Source organism: Pseudoliparis swirei, chromosome 22 (genome assembly GCF_029220125.1).
Source record: "Pseudoliparis swirei isolate HS2019 ecotype Mariana Trench chromosome 22, NWPU_hadal_v1, whole genome shotgun sequence".
Taxonomy (NCBI): domain Eukaryota; kingdom Metazoa; phylum Chordata; class Actinopteri; order Perciformes; family Liparidae; genus Pseudoliparis; species Pseudoliparis swirei.
In genome coordinates, this window is record NC_079409.1 from 484,078 (window position 1) to 505,000 (window position 20,923).

A 20,923-nucleotide genomic window follows, 5' to 3' on the forward strand; every position below is an offset into this window, starting at 1 on the left:
GTTTGTAGAACAAAATTAATATTTCAAATATTAATCATTATTTATAACCTTGTCAATGTCTTGACTATATTTTATATTCATTTGATAAATAAAAGTGTGATTTTTCATGGAAGACACGAAATTGTCTGGGTGATCCCAAACTTTTGAACGGTAGTGTATATATAGATCTAAATGTATATATTTATATATATATATATATATATATAGAGATCTAAATGTATATATTTATATATATATATATAGAGATCTAAATGTACCTGACACACTGGGCTGTCGGCGGTTCCAAACACAGAGGTCAAAGGTCACAGACACAGAGTCAACGACCCGGACTGGTTACACATGCTGGGATTCAGCCAATCAGAGCAGAGCACACGCTCACTGTGACTCGTCTTCCTCGTCTTTGTCTTGAGCGGTTGGACGATGCACGCCAAAGGAAGCTGCAGGTAAGACCCCCCCATTCATTCAATACCCTGTGTACCAGACTGCCACAGTAGAGTGTAGTAGAGGCGGGGAGAAGTACTTCATGTCCGCGCTTGTGTACTTTGGACTTTAGTTCATGTACTTCAGCTGTTTACTCCGATTCTTCACTGTTTGGATGTTATTATATATATAGATACACATAGAAGTGCATATATATTGTGTTTATAAATATAAATATTTAAAATATAATTTGTATTATATATATACTGATATTATATATAGATGAACATAATCTGTATATATATATCCCCTCAGTAACAGTCTCCTCCCCTCAGTAACAGACTCCTCCCCTCAGTAACAGTCTCCTCCCCTCAGTAACAGACTCCTCCCCTCAGTAATAGTCTCCTCCTCTCAGTAACAGTCTCCTCCCCTCAGTAATAGTCTCCTCCCCTCAGTAACAGTCTCCTCCCCTCAGTAATAGTCTCCTCCTCTCAGTAACAGTCTCCTCCCCTCAGTAACAGACTCCTCCCCTCAGTAATAGTCTCCTCCTCTCAGTAACAGTCTCCTCCCCTCAGTAACAGTCTCCTCCCCTCAGTAACAGTCTCCTCCCCTCAGTAATAGTCTCCTCCTCTCAGTAACAGTCTCCTCCCCTCAGTAACAGACTCCTCCCCTCAGTAATAGTCTCATCCCCTCAGTAACAGTCTCCTCCCCTCAGTAACAGACTCCTCCCCTCAGTAATAGTCTCCTCCCCTCAGTAACAGTCTCCTCCCCTCAGTAATAGTCTCCTCCTCTCAGTAACAGTCTCCTCCCCTCAGTAACAGACTCCTCCCCTCAGTAACAGACTCCTCCCCTCAGTAACAGTCTCCTCCCCTCAGTAACAGTCTCCTCCCCTCGGTAATAGTATCCTCCTCTCAGTAACAGTCTCCTCCCCTCAGTAATACTCTCCTCCCCTCAGTAACAGACTCCTCCCCTCAGTAACAGTCTCCTCCCCTCATTATTAGTCTCCTCCCCTCAGTAACAGTCTCCTCCCCTCAGTAATAGTCTCCTCCCCTCAGTATTAGTCTCCTCCCCTCAGTAACAGTCTCCTCCCCTCAGTAATAGTCTCCTCCCCTCAGTAATAGTCTCCTCCTCTCAGTAACAGACTCCTCCCCTCAGTAATAGTCTCCTCCCCTCAGTAACAGTCTCCTCCCCTCAGTAACAGTCTCCTCCCCTCAGTAATAGTCTCCTCCTCTCAGTAACAGTCTCCTCCCCTCAGTAACAGTCTCCTCCTCTCAGTAATAGTCTCTTCCCCTCAGTAACAGTCTCCTCCCCTCAGTAACAGACTCCTCACCTCAGTAAGTCTCCTCCCCTCAGTATTAGTCTCCTCCCCTCAGTAACAGTCTCCTCCCCTCAGTAATAGTCTCCTCCTCTCAGTAACAGTCTCCTCCCCTCAGTAATAGTCTCCTCCTCTCAGTAACAGTCTCCTCCTCTCAGTAACAGACTCCTCCCCTCAGTAATAGTCTCCTCCCCTCAGTAACAGTCTCCTCCCGTCAGTAATAGTCTCCTCCTCTCAGTAACAGTCTCCTCCCCTCAGTAACAGTCTCCTACCCTCAGTAATAGACTCCTCCTCTCAGTCACAGTCTCCTCCCCTCAGTAACAGTCTCCTACCCTCAGTAATAGTCTCCTCCTCTCAGTAACAGTCTCCTCCTCTCGGTAATAGACTCCTCCCCTCAGTAACAGACTCCTCCCCTCAGTAATAGTCTCCTCCTCTCAGTAACAGACTCCTCCCCTCAGTAATAGTCTCCTCCCCTCAGTAACAGTCTCCTCCCCTCAGTAATAGTCTCCTCCCCTCAGTAACAGTCTCCTCCTCTCAGTAACAGTCTCCTCCTCTCAGTAACAGACTCCTCCCCTCAGTAACAGTCTCCTCCCCTCAGTAAAAGTCTCCTCCCCTCAGTAACAGTCTCCTCCTCTCAGTAACAGTCTCCTCCCCTCAGTAATAGTCTCCTCCTCTCAGTAACAGTCTCCTCCTCTCAGTAACAGTCTCCTCCTCTCAGTAACAGACTCCTCCCCTCAGTAATAGTCTCCTCCCCTCAGTAATAGTCTCCTCCTCTCAGTAACAGTCTCCTCCCCTCAGTAACAGACTCCTCCCCTCAGTAATAGTCTCCTCCCCTCAGTAACAGTCTCCTCCCCTCAGTAACAGACTCCTCCCCTCAGTAATAGTCTCCTCCCCTCAGTAACAGTCTCCTCCCCTCAGTAATAGTCTCCTCCCCTCAGTAATAGTCTCCTCCTCTCAGTAACAGTCTCCTCCCCTCAGTAACAGACTCCTCCCCTCAGTAACAGACTCCTCCCCTCAGTAACAGTCTCCTCCCCTCGGTAATAGTCTCCTCCTCTCAGTAATACTCTCCTCCCCTCAGTAACAGACTCCTCCCCTCAGTAACAGTCTCCTCCCCTCATTATTAGTCTCCTCCCCTCAGTAACAGTCTCCTCCCCTCAGTAACAGTCTCCTCCCCTCAGTAATAGTCTCCTCCCCTCAGTAATAGTCTCCTCCTCTCAGTAACAGACTCCTCCCCTCAGTAATAGTCTCCTCCCCTCAATAATAGTCTCCTCCCCTCAGTAACAGTCTCCTCCCCTCAGTAAAAGTCTCCTCCCCTCAGTAACAGACTTCTCCCCTCAGTAATAGTCTCCTCCCCTCAGTAACAGTCTCCTCCCCTCAGTAACAGACTCCTCCCCTCAGTAATAGTCTCCTCCCCTCAGTAACAGTCTCCTCCCCTCAGTAATAGTCTCCTCCTCTCAGTAACAGTCTCCTCCCCTCAGTAACAGTCTCCTCCTCTCAGTAATAGTCTCCTCCCCTCAGTAACAGTCTCCTCCCCTCAGTAACAGTCTCCTCCCCTCAGTAATACTCTCCTCCCCTCAGTAACAGACTCCTCACCTCAGTAAGTCTCCTCCCCTCAGTATTAGTCTCCTCCCCTCAGTAATAGTCTCCTCCTCTCAGTAACAGTCTCCTCCCCTCAGTAATAGTCTCCTCCTCTCAGTAACAGTCTCCTCCCCTCAGTAATAGTCTCCTCCTCTCAGTAACAGTCTCCTCCTCTCAGTAACAGTATCCTCCTCTCAGTAACAGACTCCTCCCCTCAGTAATAGTCTCCTCCCCTCAGTAACAGTCTCCTCCCGTCAGTAATAGTCTCCTCCTCTCAGTAACAGTCTCCTCCCCTCAGTAACAGTCTCCTACCCTCAGTAATAGACTCCTCCTCTCAGTCACAGTCTCCTCCCCTCAGTAACAGTCTCCTACCCTCAGTAATAGTCTCCTCCTCTCAGTAACAGTCTCCTCCTCTCGGTAATAGACTCCTCCCCTCAGTAACAGACTCCTCCCCTCAGTAATAGTCTCCTCCTCTCAGTAACAGACTCCTCCCCTCAGTAATAGTCTCCTCCCCTCAGTAACAGTCTCCTCCCCTCAGTAATAGTCTCCTCCCCTCAGTAACAGTCTCCTCCTCTCAGTAACAGTCTCCTCCTCTCAGTAACAGACTCCTCCCCTCAGTAACAGTCTCCTCCCCTCAGTAAAAGTCTCCTCCTCTCAGTAACAGTCTCCTCCCCTCAGTAAAAGTCTCCTCCCCTCAGTAACAGTCTCCTCCTCTCAGTAACAGTCTCCTCCCCTCAGTAACAGACTCCTCCCCTCAGTAACAGTCTCCTCCCCTCAGTAACAGTCTCCTCCCATCAGTAATAGTCTCCTCCTCTCAGTAACAGTCTCCTCCCCTCAATATTAGTCTCCTCCCCTCAGTATTAGTCTCCTCCCCTCAGTAACAGACTCCTCCCCCAGCTGCTGCTCCTTTGAGGACTACAAGCTCACCACCGATTGGCTCCTGAAGCGGACCAGCCAGCGCCCCCAGGTGGCTGTGATCTGTGGTTCTGGTCTCGGCCTGCTGGCTGACGGAGCTGCCAACAAACAGACCTTCAGGTACCAGGACATCCCCAACTTCCCCACCAGCACAGGTGAGTAGGCCCCGCCCACTGCAGCCTGAAGGGGCGGGGTTTCAGCTTCTGTTGTCTTCCCTCTCTTCCTCCTTCCTCCCTTGTTTCTTCTTCTGTTCTCATTCCAGGATTCATCTCTGCATACTGTCTCCCTGTCTCTCTGTCTGTCTCTCTGTCTGTCTGTCTCTCTGTCTCCCTGTCTGTCTGTCCCCCAGTTCAGGGTCATGAAGGCTGTCTGGTGTTTGGGACGATTGAGAACACGTCCTGTGTCTTCATGCAGGGTCACTTCCACCTGTACGAGGGTTATTCTCTTTGTCAGGTGAGTCCTCTCGTGTCCTCTCGTGTCCTCACGTGTCCTCACATGTTCTCTTATGTCCTCGCATGTCCTCTCGTGTCCTCTCATGTCTTTACATGTCCTCTTGTGTCCTCTCATGTCCTCACGTGTCCTCTCATGTCTTCACATGTCCTCTCATGTCCTCACGTCTCCCCATGTGTCCTCACGTGTCTCCTGATAATGGCCTGAACCAAGAGCAGTGAGGGTCTGAGTTCCTGTCGGATGTCCACCTGTCTGTCCCCCGTCTCAGGTGACGTTTCCGGTGAGGATCTTCAAGCTGATGGGGGTGGACACCGTGCTGGTGACCAACGCCAATCTGTCCGGACTTCAAAGTCGGAGACATCATGATCATCAAAGACCACATCAACCTGCCGGGGTTCGCCGGACAACACCCGCTGTGTGGACCCAACGACGAGCGGTGAGACCTGGAGGACAGAAGGGAAGGACAGACCGGAAGGACAGAGGAGAAGGACAGTCGGGAAGGATAGATGGGAAGGATAGAGGGGAAGGACAGACGGGAAGGACAGACGGGAAAGACAGATGAGTAGGACAGATGGGAAGGACAGAGGGGAAGGATAGATGGGAAGGACAGAGGGGAAGGACAGATGGGAAGGACAGACGGGTAGGACAGATGGGAAGGATAGAGGGGAAGGACAGAGGGGAAGGACAGAAGTGAAGGATAGACGGGAAGGACAGAGGGGAAGGACAGAAGTGAAGGATAGACGGGAAGGATAGACGGGAAGGACAGATGGGAAGGATAGACGGGAAGGATAGACAGGTAGGACAGAGGGGAAGGACAGAAGTGAAGGATAGACGGGAAGGACAGAGGGGAAGGACAGACAGGTAGGACAGACGGGAAGGATAGATGGGAAGGACAGAGGGGAAGGACAGACGGGTAGGACAGACCGGAAGGACAGAGGGGAAGGACAGATGGGAAGGACAGATGGGAAGGATAGAGGGGAAAGACAGACAGGAAGGACAGACGGGAAGGATAGACGGGAAGGACAGAGGGGAAGGACAGATGGGAAGGATAGAGGGGTAGGACAGAGGGGAAGGAAAGAGGGGAAGGACAGAAGGGAAGGATAGACGGGAAGGATAGAGGGGAAGGACAGAGGGGAAGGACAGAAGTGAAGGATAGACGGGAGGATAGACAGGAAGGACAGAGGGGAAGGACAGATGGGAAGGATAGACGGGAGGATAGACAGGAAGGACAGAGGGGAAGGACAGATGGGAAGGATAGAGGGGAAGGACAGAGGGGAAGGACAGATGGGAAGGACAGAAGTGAAGGATAGAGGGGAAGGACAGAGGGGAAGGACAGATGGGAAGGACAGAAGTGAAGGATAGACGGGAGGATAGACAGGAAGGACAGAGGGGAAGGACAGATGGGAAGGACAGACGGGAAGGACAGAGGGGAAGGACAGACAGGTAGGACAGATGGGTAGGACAGACGGGAAGGATGGCTGGTAAGGGAACTTCACCCTTATGACACAAAAAATACATGCAATGTATTCGGCCATCCAGGAAAGTAACCACGATGACATTGTATTTCCAGACAACATACAATCGACGGGGAGGAATGGGTGACTTTGTGTCAATTGGCGTAACACATTGAAAAATCGCTAGATGGCGATCTTGATTCATTTATTGAATTGCTGAGACTGTTAGTGACCATTAGACTGTTGATTTCAATGGGCCCATGTAAATACATGGGAATTTATTTATTATTTATAATTCTTTGGTCATTTTTGAAAAAACTTGATATAGTATACAACAGGAGACACTTTTCAAGGATTAGTTGGTTTTAGCTAGCTAGCATGCTGCTAACGGAAGTTAGCTTTTTGAAGGGTCTACAAACTTGTGCTTAGAGTATGTTGTTCAGGGCATCCATGACCATCTGGCGTTCTAATTTCCAGCATTTTGGAGCTTGTTGAAAAATCGCTAATTAGCCACATGCTACTATCATGACGGGGTCAATTAGCATACACGGCCGGCCCATACATGTGTAGTTGAAATGACCCTAAAATGGGTCATTTGACATACACTTGTATGGGCCGGCCGAGTATGTGAAATGACTCTAAAATGGGTCATTTGACATACATTTTCATGAGCCGGCCGAGTATGTGAAATGACCCTTAAATGGATCATTTGACATACACTTGTATGGGCCGGGCGAGTATGTGAAATGACACTGGTTATTTTAAGGGGATTTCTCCTGTTTTGTACCCAGAAAAGGTGGCCAAAACCTGGGTACTTGCATGCTAAAGTGACCATGGTCCTCCCACACAGAGATCAGTTGGAGTTAGTAGTTCAGGGCATCAACTGACACTGATTATTTTAAGGGGATTTCTCCTGTTTTGTACCCAGAAAAGGTGGCCAAAACCTGGGTACTTGCATGCTAAAGTGACCATGGTCCTCCCACACAGAGATCAGTTGGAGTCAGTAGTTCAGGGCATCAACTGACACTGTTGCTCTTAATGAGATTTCTCCTGTTTTGTACCCAGAAAAGGTGCCCAAAACCTGGGTACATGCATGCTAAAGTGACCATCTTCCACCCATACAAAGGACTCTATACTTGGGTAAATGTTAGTCAAATCCCCCTCTCAAAGAACCAGGGAGGATTGGGGGACAGTGACTGTCACCAGGCATACATTCCCTCCAAGGCCGAACCAATAGTGACTTTACTTGGGTAAATGTGAGTCAAAGATCCAGGGAGGATTGGGGGACATTGACTGTCACCGGGGGGACAAAAGGCAACATTCCATTCTTCTGTCGGGCCTCTGGAGCTTACTCCCTGACCTTGCTCACCATCCGACCCTGTGGACCCCACACTTAAGCACTGCCCTGAGTTAAAACCCCTCTGTCCAAAAATTTGGATTTCAGGTCCCTGGTGGTATACATGTAAAGAGGCATACACATACATTGTCACAAGGCATTCGCCACGAGGGCTATAAGACCAGGGGCCCGAAATTAAAAAATGTTTGCAGAGGGGATTTTAACTCAGGGCAGTGCTTCAGTGTGGGTGCACGGGGTCGGAGGGTGAGCAAGGTCAGGGAGTAAGCTCCAGAGGCCCCACAGACCAATTGCATTTTGCCTTTTGTCCCCGGTGACAGTCAATGTCCCCAATCCTCCTGGTCATGTACCCAGTCGTCACTCCTGGTCTGGCCTGGGATGGAATGTCTGCCTGGTGACCGTCCTCTATTCCAATCCTCCTGGATCTTTGAGAGGGTATTTGACTAACATGTACCAATATTGTCACTCCTGGTGGTCCGGCCTTGTATGTGATGTATGCCTGGTGACCGTCACTGTCCCCCAATCCTCCTGGATCTTTGAGAGGGGGATTTGACTAACATTTACCCCAGTATAGTCACTCCTGGTGGTCCGGCCGAGTATGTGAAATGACCCTAAAATGGGTCATTTGACATACACTTTTATGAGCCGACCGAGTATGTGAAATGACCCTAAAATGGGTCATTTGACATACACTTTTATGGGCCGGCCGAGTATGTGAAATGACACTGGTTATTTTAAGGGTATTTCTCCTGTTTTGTACCCATAAAATGTGTCCAAAACCTGGATACTTGCATAGTAAAGTGACCATGGTGCTCCCATAAAGGACCAGGGCATCCATGGGAGTCTGGCGTTTCATTTTCAAGCAGTTTGGACGTTTTTAAAAATAAAACGGAAGTACCTCTTATAAAGGGTCTAGAGCTTAGTGCTTTGAGTATGTTCATCACGCCATCCAGGCCTATCTGTCATTCAAATCTCAAGCATTTTGAAGCATGTTGAAAAATCGCTATAGCCACATGCTAACCATTAGCCAAGCCTTCTAAAGCTTTTTTTGAAGTGAATATTGAGAATAAAAATACAGGGTCAAGGACCATGGGTTCAGACATCCCTCACTGATGTGCCCCTAGGAGATGGGCCCTTGATCCTGGCTACTTTTCTTGCAAATTGACCATCTTCCTACCTAAGTAGAGCAAAAGTTAGGGTAACTTGGCAGACACGGCCGGCCCATACAGATGTAGTTGAAACGACATTTTTCAGGGGAACCAAATTGTGTCATTTGGAATACACTTTTATGGGCCGGGAATGTATTCCGAATGACCCGGCTCCCCCTGGTGACGAAAAACTGTCACGGGAGGATTGGACTACATTTAATACATTTTTTAAATAATCATAACTCGGCGAGCGAAGGTCAGAATTGAAATCTTTTTTTCCCAGATGAAGCGCGGGAAGGGGCACTGTGAGCCTGAGGTGTGTTTTGATTTTTAGCACCCTCAAAAAGGCTCCAAAATGCAGCCCGAAGTTTTTGACCCCCGGACACCCGAAATGTACGCCTCGTGACCCCAGGGTCATCAAGGCTGGGTAGGACAGACGGGAAGGATAGAGGGGAAGGACAGATGGGTAGGACAGACCGGAAGGAAAGAGGGGAAGGACAGACAGGTAGGACAGACGGGTAGGACAGACAGGTAGGACAGACGGGTAGGACAGCCAGGTAGGACAGACGGGAAGGAAAGAGGGGAAGGACAGATGGGTAGGACAGACCGGAAGGAAAGAGGGGAAGGACAGACAGGTAGGACAGACAGGAAGGACAGACGGGAAGTATAGATGGGAAGGATAGAGGGGAAGGACAGACGGGTAGGACAGACGGGTAGGACAGACAGGAAGGAAAGAGGGGAAGGACAGATGGGAAGGATAGAGGGGTAGGACAGACCGGAAGGACAGAGGGGAAGGAAAGAGGGGAAGGACAGAAGGGAGGGACAGACGGGAAGTATAGATGGGACGGATAGAGGGGAAGGACAGACGGGTAGGACAGACCGGAAGGAAAGAGGGGAAGGACAGAGGGGAAGGATAGAGGGGAAGGACAGACAGGTAGGACAGACGGGAAGGATAGAGGAGAAGGACAGACGGGTAGGACAGACGGGAAGGATAGAGGGGAAGGACAGACGGGAAGGATAGAGGGGAAGGACAGAGGGGAAGGACAGATGGGAAGGATAGACGGGAAGGACAGATGGGAAGGACAGACGGGAAGGACAGAGGGGAAGGACATAGGGGAAGGACAGATGGGAAGGATAGACGGGAAGGACAGAGGGGAAGGACAGACGGGAAGGATAGAGGGGAAGGACAGAGGGGAAGGACAGAGGGGAAGGACAGATGGGAAGGATAGAGGGGAAGGACAGATGGATAGGACAGACGGGAAGGATAGAGGGGAAGGACAGACGGGTAGGATTGACGGGAAGGAAAGAGGGGAAGGACAGACGGGTAGGACAGACCGGAAGGAAAGAGGGGAAGGAGAGACCGGTAGGACAGACGGGAAGGAAAGAGGGGAAGGACAGATGGGAAGGATAGAGGGGTAGGACAGACCGGAAGGAAAGAGGGGAAGGAGAGACCGGTAGGACAGACGGGAAGGAAAGAGGGGAAGGACAGATGGGAAGGATAGAGGGGTAGGACAGACCGGAAGGACAGAGGGGAAGGAAAGAGGGGAAGGACAGAAGGGAGGGACAGATGGGAAGTATAGATGGGACGGATAGAGGGGAAGGACAGACGGGTAGGACAGACCGGAAGGAAAGAGGGGAAGGACAGAGGGGAAGGATAGAGGGGAAGGACAGATGGGTAGGACAGACGGGAAGGATAGAGGAGAAGGACAGACGGGTAGGACAGACGGGAAGGATAGAGGGGAAGGACAGACAGGTAGGACAGACGGGTAGGACAGAGGGGAAGGATAGAGGGGAAGGACAGAGGGTAAGGATAGAGGGGAAGGACAGATGGGAAGGATAGAGGGGAAGGACAGATGGGAAGGATAGACGGGAAGGACAGACGGGAAGGACAGAGGGGAAGGATAGAGGGGAAGGACAGACGGGAAGGATAGATGGGAAGGACAGAGGGGAAGGACAGATGGGAAGGACAGATGGGAAGGATAGAGGGGTAGGACAGACCGGAAGGACAGAGGGGAAGGAAAGAGGGGAAGGACAGATGGGAAGGATAGACGGGAAGGACAGAGGGGAAGGACAGATGGGAAGTATAGATGGGAAGGATAGAGGGGAAGGACAGACGGGTAGGACAGACGGGAAGGATAGAGGGGAAGGACAGACGGGTAGGACAGACGGGAAGGAAAGAGGGGAAGGACAGACGGGTAGGACAGACTGGAAGGAAAGAGGGGAAGGACAGACGGGTAGGACAGACCGGAAGGAAAGAGGGGAAGGACAGACGGGTAGGACAGACGGGAAGGACAGAAGGCAAGGGAAAGAAGGGAAGGACAGACGGGAAGGACATACGGGAAGGACAGACGGGTAGGACAGACGGGAAGGACAGACGGGTAGGACAGACGGGAAGGGTAGAGGGGAAGGACAGAGGGCAAGGAAAAGAGGGGAAGGACAGACGGGAAGGGGCGTTGACATCTTGACTTCCTTATTACCGGCTGCAGTGGTCTTGCAGCGGTCCTCTCTGAGCGTCTCTGGTCTTCCTGTCTCTGCAGCTTCGGGATCCGGTTCCCCTGCATGTCCGATGCGTACAGTAAGGACCTGAGGCGGCTGACGTGGGACGTGGGCGACGAGCTGGGCTGCAGGGACGTCCTCCGGGAGGGTGTCTACTGCATGGTGAGCGGACCCAACTTCGAAACCATCGCCGAGGCCAGAATGCTGCTGATCCTGGGCTGCGACTCCGTGGGTAAGACAGGAAGACAAGGCAGGGTTTTTCCTGGGTCAAAATGGGTCTTCGGTGCTCCCAAAAAAAATGTTTAGCGCGCGCAGACGGTCTGTATTACCATATCACCGTAATTAGCAGACATCTATGTATTTTTTCTTTTTTTCCCCCAGAAATAATGGAGGCAATGCTTGAGGAAATCATTTTGCTAAAATAGATCGGCTAATAGATTGACAATTAGAGATGTACCGATCAGGTTTTTGGTGCCGATCACCGATCACTGAAATCAGTATCTGCCGATCCGATAATACCGATCACCGATCACGTTGTCGATTGAAGCATTCTATTTATTGTGTAGCATTATTGCTATGAGGACTATGAGGAGATACATATATAAAGCACCTCAAACATTAAAGAAATTACAGATTTCTTTAAACATTTAGGACTTTTACTTTGAAAAATGTCCTAATTGATACATTAAAATTGTTTGATTGCTATTGTAGGAGATTTCAGATATGTATGGAACACATCTGCATCATTCATCCTGGAACTCTTGGGGAAATCTATAGACAGGACTTTGTTTAACATGCAAAAGTCTGACTTATTTTTATAAACTCTTCCTTGGTACAGTAAAAATGTTTTAATGTTAGCATAATTTAAGCTAAATCTCAGAAACGATCTATAAAGATACAAAATCAGTTCATTGTTTACTTTTATATGTTAGTGTATGATTTGTCGACATCTTATTTTGAAAAACGGATGTTGTTTCACGTGGTTCTTTCCGCTAACTTTGCAAAACCGGATGTTGTCACTTAAATCCTTCCGCTAACGTTATCAAACCCTCTTTGCTCCCGATGGAATGTGTTTAGCGTGAGCGTCTCTAGGGGCTCAGAGCCTCAGACATGAGAGAGTCGGCTGAGTCGACCCAGAGATTCAACTCGGGGGACGGGGACACCGCTCGGTGGTGAGGATCCCCTCTGACCTTTGCGGCCCTCGCCGGGCGCATCGTCTCCGTTGAGATGCGCGGCGATTGAAACGTCTGATAGTTCTCGCAGATGTTACGTCATCTGATCGGCCGTTTTGAGAACGCCGATCAAAACCGAAAATGGGAATATCGGCTGATATGGATCGGCGCCGATCAGATCGGTGCATCCCTATTGACAATAGTCCAGGTGTGTTGGTGCAGGTCGGGCTGTTGAGTGACCAGCAGCTGGCCGCTCTGTCCATTCACCTCACAGCATTGATCAGACAAGAAGACACGCTTATCAACTCCATGACTATTGATCATAACAGAACGAGGGTTCGGCTGGAGACGACTTGAAACATACTATTGAGAACATATTCGCTGACGTGATCAACACAGGTTTTTTTTGGGTTTTTTTCATCGCGGTCTTTTTTTGCCTTAGGCGCTCGGGATTTGTCATAGGCGTTCGGGAAAACGGCTTCGGCGCGCGGCCAAATTTTCTCTATGCAGGAAAAACCCTGCAAGGATTTAGAATTCCTAGAGGTTCTAGATGAAATTATAGGGTATCTGGACTGGGTTCTGCCTTTTAGCAGCATCAATGAGGACTTTCTGTGGCCTCTGGAGGAGGTTCCTGAAACTTCTGTGGGTCTCTGAGAAGGATTCATGGGTCCATTGAGGACTATAGGTTTTATAGAAGAGTCTAGGATCTCAGGAGATCATGTGTGGTTCCTCGAGAAGTAGAAAAAAGAAGGTTCTACGGTTCCTTTAAAAGGTCTTTGTGTCCTTGAGCAGTCCAGCTTTCGTGGGGAGGTTCTGGGCTGTCAGTCCAGAAGGAGATTTGAAGAGAAGTTAGGGATTCTGTCAAGGGCTCTAGGTCTTTAAGGAAGGTTACGGTTCCTTGGGAGTAGAGGGGAGCATCTTGTCCTCTCTCCTAGTCCCCTGGGTATGAACATGCAGCTCTCAACCAGCAACATCAGCAGGTCCTCATTCAACATGTCTGCTGGTTCACTAATCAGAGCCAGAGGAACCCTGCAGCGCCACGAACCGGACTAGACCCGGGTGGTTGATGAAGTCACATGACACACGACTGAGGGTTCAATACCCCTCTGGTCTCAGCGGCGGCCTCTGGAACCAGTTCCCAGGGCTCTGATCGGGTGGTAAGGACCAGGCACACGGATCTGCTTCGGGAGTCCGATCGACTCGTTGATCCTCGTCTGTGTGACGCTGGACACCGAGACGTGTGGACACGTGCCTCCTTCTCCCCAGGCATGAGTACCGTTCCTGAAGTGACGGTGGCAAAGCACTGCGGACTCCGGGTCCTGGGTCTGTCCCTCATCACCAACATGGTGAGTGTGGAGCGTGATGACATCACCGCGTGGCGCTGACTCCGGCCTTCTGCTGCAGGTGTCTCTGGACTACAGCCGGGAGGAGAAGGTGAACCACGAGGAGGTCCTCCAGACCAGCAGGATGAGGGCCCAGGTCCTGCAGAGCATGGTCAACATGTTGATCTCCCGCTGCCAGCTGCAGAGCATCAACACCCACTGACACAACAACACGTCAACAACGACACCAACACGACCACAACGACACGTCAACAACACCAACATGACAACAACAACGACACGTCAACAACACAACTACACCAACACGACCACAACGACACGTCAACAACACCAACATGACAACAACAGCGACACGTCAACAACACAACTACACCAACGACCACAACGACCGTCAGCAACAACACCAACGTGACAACAACAACAACAGCGACACGTCAACAACACAACTACACCAACACGACCACAACGACACGTCAACAACACCAACATGACAACAACAGCGACACGTCAACAACACAACTACACCAACACGACCACAACGACACGTCAACAACACCAACGTGACAACAACGACACGTCAACACCACAACTACACCAACACGACCACAACGACACGTCAACAACACCAACGTGACAACAACAGCGACACGTCAACAACACAACTACACCAACACGACCACGACACGTCAACAACACCAACGTGACAACAACAACGACACGTCAACACAACTACACCAACACGACCACAACGACACGTCAACAACACCAACATGACAACAACAGCGACACGTCAACAACACAACTACACCAACACGACCACAACGACACGTCAACAACACCAACGTGACAACAACAACGACACGTCAACAACACAACTACACCAACACGACCACAACGACACGTCAACAACACCAACATGACAACAACAGCGACACGTCAACAACACAACTACACCAACACGACCACAACGACACGTCAACAACACCAACGTGACAACAACAACAACAGCGACACGTCAACAACACAACTACACCAACACGTCAACAACACCAACATGACAACAACAGCGACACGTCAACAACACAACTACACCAACACGACCACAACGACACGTCAACAACAACAACGTGACAACAACAACGACACGTCAACAACACAACTACACCAACACGACCACAACGACCGTCAACAACACCAGCGTGACAACAACAGCGACACGTCAACAACACAACTACACCAACCGTCACAACACCAGCGTGACAACAACAGCGACCGTCAACAACACAACTACACCAACACGTCAACAACACCAACATGACAACAACAGCGACACGTCAACAACACAACTACACCAACACGACCACAACGACACGTCAACAACACCAACGTGACAACAACAACGACACGTCAACAACACAACTACACCAACACGACCACAACGACACGTCAACAACACCAACATGACAACAACAGCGTCCCGTCAACAACACAACTACACCAACACGACCACAACGACACGTCAACAACACCAACGTGACAACAACAACGACACGTCAACAACACAACTACACCAACACGACCACAACGACACGTCAACAACACCAACATGACAACAACAGCGACACGTCAACAACACAACTACACCAACACGACCACAACGACACGTCAACAACACCAACATGACAACAACAGCGACACGTCAACAACACTACACCAACACGACCACGACGACACGTCAACAACACCAACGTGACAACAACAGCGACACGTCAACAACACAACTACACCAACACGACAACAAGTCAACAACAACACAACTATACCAACACAACAACAACACGTCAACAACACAACTACACCAACACGACCACAACGACACGTCAACAACACCAACATGACAACAACGACACGTCAACAACACAACTACACCAACACGACCACAACGACACGTCAACAACACCAACATGACAACAACAGCGACACGTCAACAACACAACTACACCAACACGACCACAACGACACGTCAACAACACCAACGTGACAACAACAACGACACGTCAACAACACAACTACACCAACACGACCACAACGACACGTCAACAACACCAACATGACAACAACAGCGACACGTCAACAACACAACTACACCAACACGACCACAACGACACGTCAACAACACCAACGTGACAACAACAGCGACACGTCAACAACACAACTACACCAACACGACCACAACGACACGTCAACAACACCAACATGACAACAACAGCGACACGTCAACAACACAACTACACCAACACGACCACAACGACACGTCAACAACACCAACATGACAACAACAGCGACACGTCAACAACACTACACCAACACGACCACGACGACACGTCAACAACACCAACGTGACAACAACGACACGTCAACAACACAACTACACCAACACGACAACAAGTCAACAACAACACAACTATACCAACACAACAACAACACGTCAACACAACTACACCAACACGACCACAACGACACGTCAACAACACCAACATGACAACAACAGCGACACGTCAACAACACGACGACCACAACGACACGTCAACAACACCAACGTGACAACAACAACGACACGTCAACAACACAACTACACCAACACGACCACAACGACACGTCAACAACACCAACATGACAACAACAGCGACACGTCAACAACACAACTACACCAACACGACCACGACGACACGTCAACAACACCAACGTGACAACAACAGCGACACGTCAACAACACAACTACACCAACACGACAACAAGTCAACGACAACACAACTATACCAACACAACAACAACACGTCAACAACACAACAACCTGGAGCTCAACGCTCTGAAGACAGTGGAGATGGTTGTGGATTTCAGGAGGAATGCAGCCCCACCCGCCCCTCTCATCCTGTGTGACTCCCCCGTCGACGCTGTGGAGTCCTACCGCTTCCTGGGCTCCATCATCTCCCAGGACCTCAAGTGGGAGCTGAACATCGGCTCCATCTCCAAGAAGGCCCAGCAGAGGATGTTCTTCCTGAGGCAGCTGAGGAAATTCAACCTGCCAGGGAAGATGATGGTACAATTCTACACGGCCATCGTTGAGTCCATCATCTGCTCCTCCATCACCGTCTGGCACCCTGCAGCCACAGCCAAAGACAAGCGCAGGCTGCAGAGCATCATCCGCTCGGCCGAGAGGGTTATCGGCTGCAATCTGCCTTCCTCCAGGTCCTGTTCACTTCCAGGTCACTGAAGCGGGCCAGAAAGATTGTCGCCGACCCTCCCACCCTGGACACTCCTGTTCGAGTCCCTCCCTCGGGAGGAGGCTGCGTCCATCATGACCACGACCTCCCGCCACACCAATAGCTTTTTCCGGCGGTCGAGCTCATCAATGGACCCCGGGACTGACTGACTGTCACCCCCAGGACTACCACCTCTTCTTCCACCTTCCTCTCTCCTCCTTCTTCCCGCTCCTTCCTCTTCCTCCTCCTCCCTCCTCCTCCCTCCTCCTCCCTCCTCCTTCTTCTTCCCTCCTCCACACACGTCACTTTAACATGCACTTTAACTAAAACACACCACTTGAAGCACACACCCAAACACTCTCACATTATTTGTTGTCTTTCCGTCGCGTTGATTGTTGTTTGTTTGTCATGTCCAAATGTTGCACCTTCCACCAAAAAAAATTCCTCGTTTGTTTGTGAAAACATTCTTTGGCAATAAACCTGTTTCTGATTCTGATTCTGATTCTGATTCTGACACGTCAACAACACAACTACACCAACACGACCACGACGACACGTCAACAACACCAACGTGACAACAACAGCGACACGTCAACAACACAACTACACCAACACGACAACAAGTCAACGACAACACAACTATACCAACACAACAACAACACGTCAACAACACAACTACACCAACATGACCACGACAACACGTCAACAACACCAACATGACAACAACAGCGACACGTCAACAACACGACGACACGTCAACAACACCAACATGACAACAACAACGACACGTCAACAACACAACTACACCAACACGACAACAAGTCAACAACACAACTATACCAACACAACAACAACACGTCAACAACACAACTACACCAACAAGACAACAACAACATGTCAACAACACAACTACACCAACACGACCACAACGACGCATCAACAACAACACACAACAACACCACAGGTCTGCTGGCCCGGGGCCTCCAGGGCCTCCGTGTCACTCAGTTGTTTGTATTAAACTGAAGGTTTCTTTCTTGGGTCTTGGTTGATTGGTCGGTGATGTCGTTGTTACTATCATGTGTCGTACAGCTGGTACACAAGTCATGGACAGGTGAGTTCCACACTGTAATGTGTGTGAAGCTACAGCTGCTAATGCTCCGGCTGTCAGTCAACGGGGTAGACAGACCGACCGCATCTCATCGTAAGAACTGTTGACAGAGGGGAAGTAATACTAGGAATAATAATGATGCTAATAAGGAGAATGGTAGTAATGATGATAATAATAATATCTAATGGAAACATGATGAAACATCCGGGACAGTCGGAGGCGCAGTGCAGCTTTCACTATGACGCTCCACTTTTATTATGAAGGACACAGACCGGAAGTGTTATTGTTGTTGGCGGAAAGCTAACAGAGCTAACTGAGCTCCGGGGCTATCGGAGCTGCTCGGCTCCTCGCGCAGGTCTCCAGGTAACGTTCACCGCGGTATGAAAGAGCACCAGATCCAGTGGATAGGTACTTCCGGTTATGTGTTATTCTTTTACAGCGGAATCGTGAAACGCACGGAACGGCCGATGCGCATGCGTTTCAATGTAGCCTAGCTAATGCTAGCTACTAACACGGTGTGTTATAAAGCTTTGAGTGACTGAATGTTTTAACTCTTACATTCACACAGCGACATGAATTATCCTTTTATTTAACATTACAACTGTGAAGTCTCAACTTTTGACGCGAATAACTGGAGCCACGAAGAAGAGACGCGAACAACTGGAGCCACGAAGAAGAGACGCGAACAACTGGAGCCACGAAGAAGAGACGCGAACAACTGGAGCCACGAAGAAGAGACGCGCACGAGCTCAATAAGCGACTGATTGTAGGACATCAACACAGACGGCGTTTCTCAATATGCGTACTTGTGTACTTCTCTGTACTTGTGTACTTCTCTGTACTTGTGTGTACTTTCCTCTCCTTGTGTCCTCGTGTCTCGAGACTTGTGCGTACTCTGGCCAGCATACATCCCAGAATGCATTTCACCAGCAACCAGAAACAGTAGCGGAGGAGAAAATAAACTACTGACAGTCGTCCTCCCGTCTTCTCGTCCTCCCGTCTTCTCGTCCTCTCGTCTTCCCGTCTTCTCGTACTCCCGTCCTCTCGTCTTCCCGTCCTCCCGTCTTCCCGTCCTCTCGTCTTCCCGTCCTCTCGTCTTCCCGTCCTCTCGTCTTCCCGTCCTCTCGTCTTCCCGTCTTCTCGTACTCTCATCCTCTCGTCTTCCCGTCCTCTCGTCCTCTCGTCTTCCCGTCCTCTCGTCTTTCCGTCCTCTCGTCTTCCCGTCCTCTCGTCTTCCCGTACTCTCGTCCTCTCGTCTTCCCGTCTTTCCGTCCTCTCGTCTTCCCGTCCTCTCGTCTTCCCGTACTCTCGTCCTCTCGTCTTTCCGTCCTCTCGTCCTCTCGTCTTCCCGTCCTCCCGTCTTCCCGTCCTCTCGTCTTCCCGTCCTCTCGTCTTCCCGTCTTCTCGTCCTCTCGTCTTTCCGTCCTCTCGTCCTCTCGTCTTCCCGTCCTCCCGTCTTCTCGTACTCCCGTCCTCTCGTCTTCTCGTCCTCTCGTCTTACCGTCCTCTCGTCTTCTCGTACTCCCGTCTTCTCGTCCTCCCGTCTTCTCGTACTCCCGTCCTCTCGTCCTCCCGTCCTCTCGTCTTTCCGTCCTCTCGTCTTCCCGTCCTCTCGTCTTCCCGTCTTCTCGTACTCTCATCCTCTCGTCTTCCCGTCCTCTCGTCCTCTCGTCTTCCCGTCCTCTCGTCTTTCCGTCCTCTCGTCTTCCCGTACTCTCGTCCTCTCGTCTTCCCGTCTTTCCGTCCTCTCGTCTTCCCGTCCTCTCGTCTTCCCGTACTCTCGTCCTCTCGTCTTCCCGTCCTCCCGTCTTCCCGTCCTCTCGTCTTCCCGTCCTCTCGTCTTCCCGTCTTCTCGTACTCTCGTCCTCTCGTCTTTCCGTCCTCTCGTCCTCTCGTCTTCCCGTCCTCTCGTACTCCCGTCCTCTCGTCCTCTCGTCTTCTCGTACTCCCGTCTTCTCGTCCTCCCGTCTTCTCGTACTCCCGTCCTCTCGTCCTCCCGTCCTCTCGTCTTTCCGTCCTCTCGTCTTCCCGTCCTCTCGTCTTCTCGTCCTCCGGAGTCTGGACTCCCAAGTCCAGACTCCAAAAGAACACAAGTCTGTACTCGTGTTCTTTGAATTGAGAAACGCCGACAGTTATGGTGATCACAGCGGAGACCAGCGCGAGGACTGTGTGCGCGTGCGCATTGATCCCTGGTAGTATCTATACCTGTTGGTATTGATCCCTGATGTATTGATCCATATTGATCCCTGATGTATTGATCCTTGGTGTATTGATCATATTGATCCTGTTCCAGATGGAGCGGCGGCGTCCGGCCCAGGAGGACGTGTGTCCTCTGCTCTCTAAATCCATGAGGACAGACGGAGAGCTCATGAACCTGGAGAGGAAGTCTTGCACAGGAAGTTCCTCTGGGGGCCCGCCGGGCTCCTGTGACGGGAGCTGTGACATCACCAGGACGCGCCAACACACCTGTGTCAATAAAGTTTGGTTGAACTCGTCCAGCGAGGATGAACAGGGACGGCTGGACATCGACCTGGACAGGAAGTCACGGCAGCTGAACCTGACGTCCAGCAACGTGCGCGCAATCCTGCACGTGAGCCACACACACACACACACATACGCACGCATATACACACACACATATACGCACACACATATACACACGCACATATACGCACGCACATATACGCACACACACACATATACGCACACACACACACACATATACGCACACACACACATATACACACATACGCACACATATACACACACACACACATATACACACACACACATATACGCACACACACATACGCACACATATACACACACACACATACATACACACACGCACATATACACACACATATATGCACATATATACACGCACACATACGTACACACACACAT

At 50.2% G+C, this 20,923-nt stretch overlaps 1 protein-coding gene and 1 long non-coding RNA gene across 2 annotated transcripts in view; both read left to right on the plus strand.

The window, feature by feature from the left end:
- Positions 1 to 374: 374 nt before the first annotated feature.
- Positions 375 to 13,944, plus strand: pnp4b (purine nucleoside phosphorylase 4b). Its single transcript, XM_056444521.1, is given in 8 exon segments — positions 375 to 443; positions 4,211 to 4,383; positions 4,578 to 4,681; positions 4,947 to 5,020; positions 5,022 to 5,114; positions 11,172 to 11,362; positions 13,419 to 13,648; positions 13,707 to 13,944. Coding segments are annotated over 8 exon segments (1,029 nt in total). The 5' UTR covers positions 375 to 420; the 3' UTR covers positions 13,848 to 13,944.
- Positions 13,945 to 18,285: 4,341 nt separating this feature from the next.
- LOC130213096 (uncharacterized) overlaps positions 18,286 to 20,923 on the plus strand; it is a 5,520-nt gene continuing 2,882 nt past the window's right edge. Inside the window, exons 1-2 of the long non-coding RNA XR_008835444.1 lie at positions 18,286 to 18,379; positions 20,310 to 20,606. This is a non-coding gene — a long non-coding RNA (uncharacterized LOC130213096). The remainder of the gene's footprint in view (positions 18,380 to 20,309; positions 20,607 to 20,923) is intronic.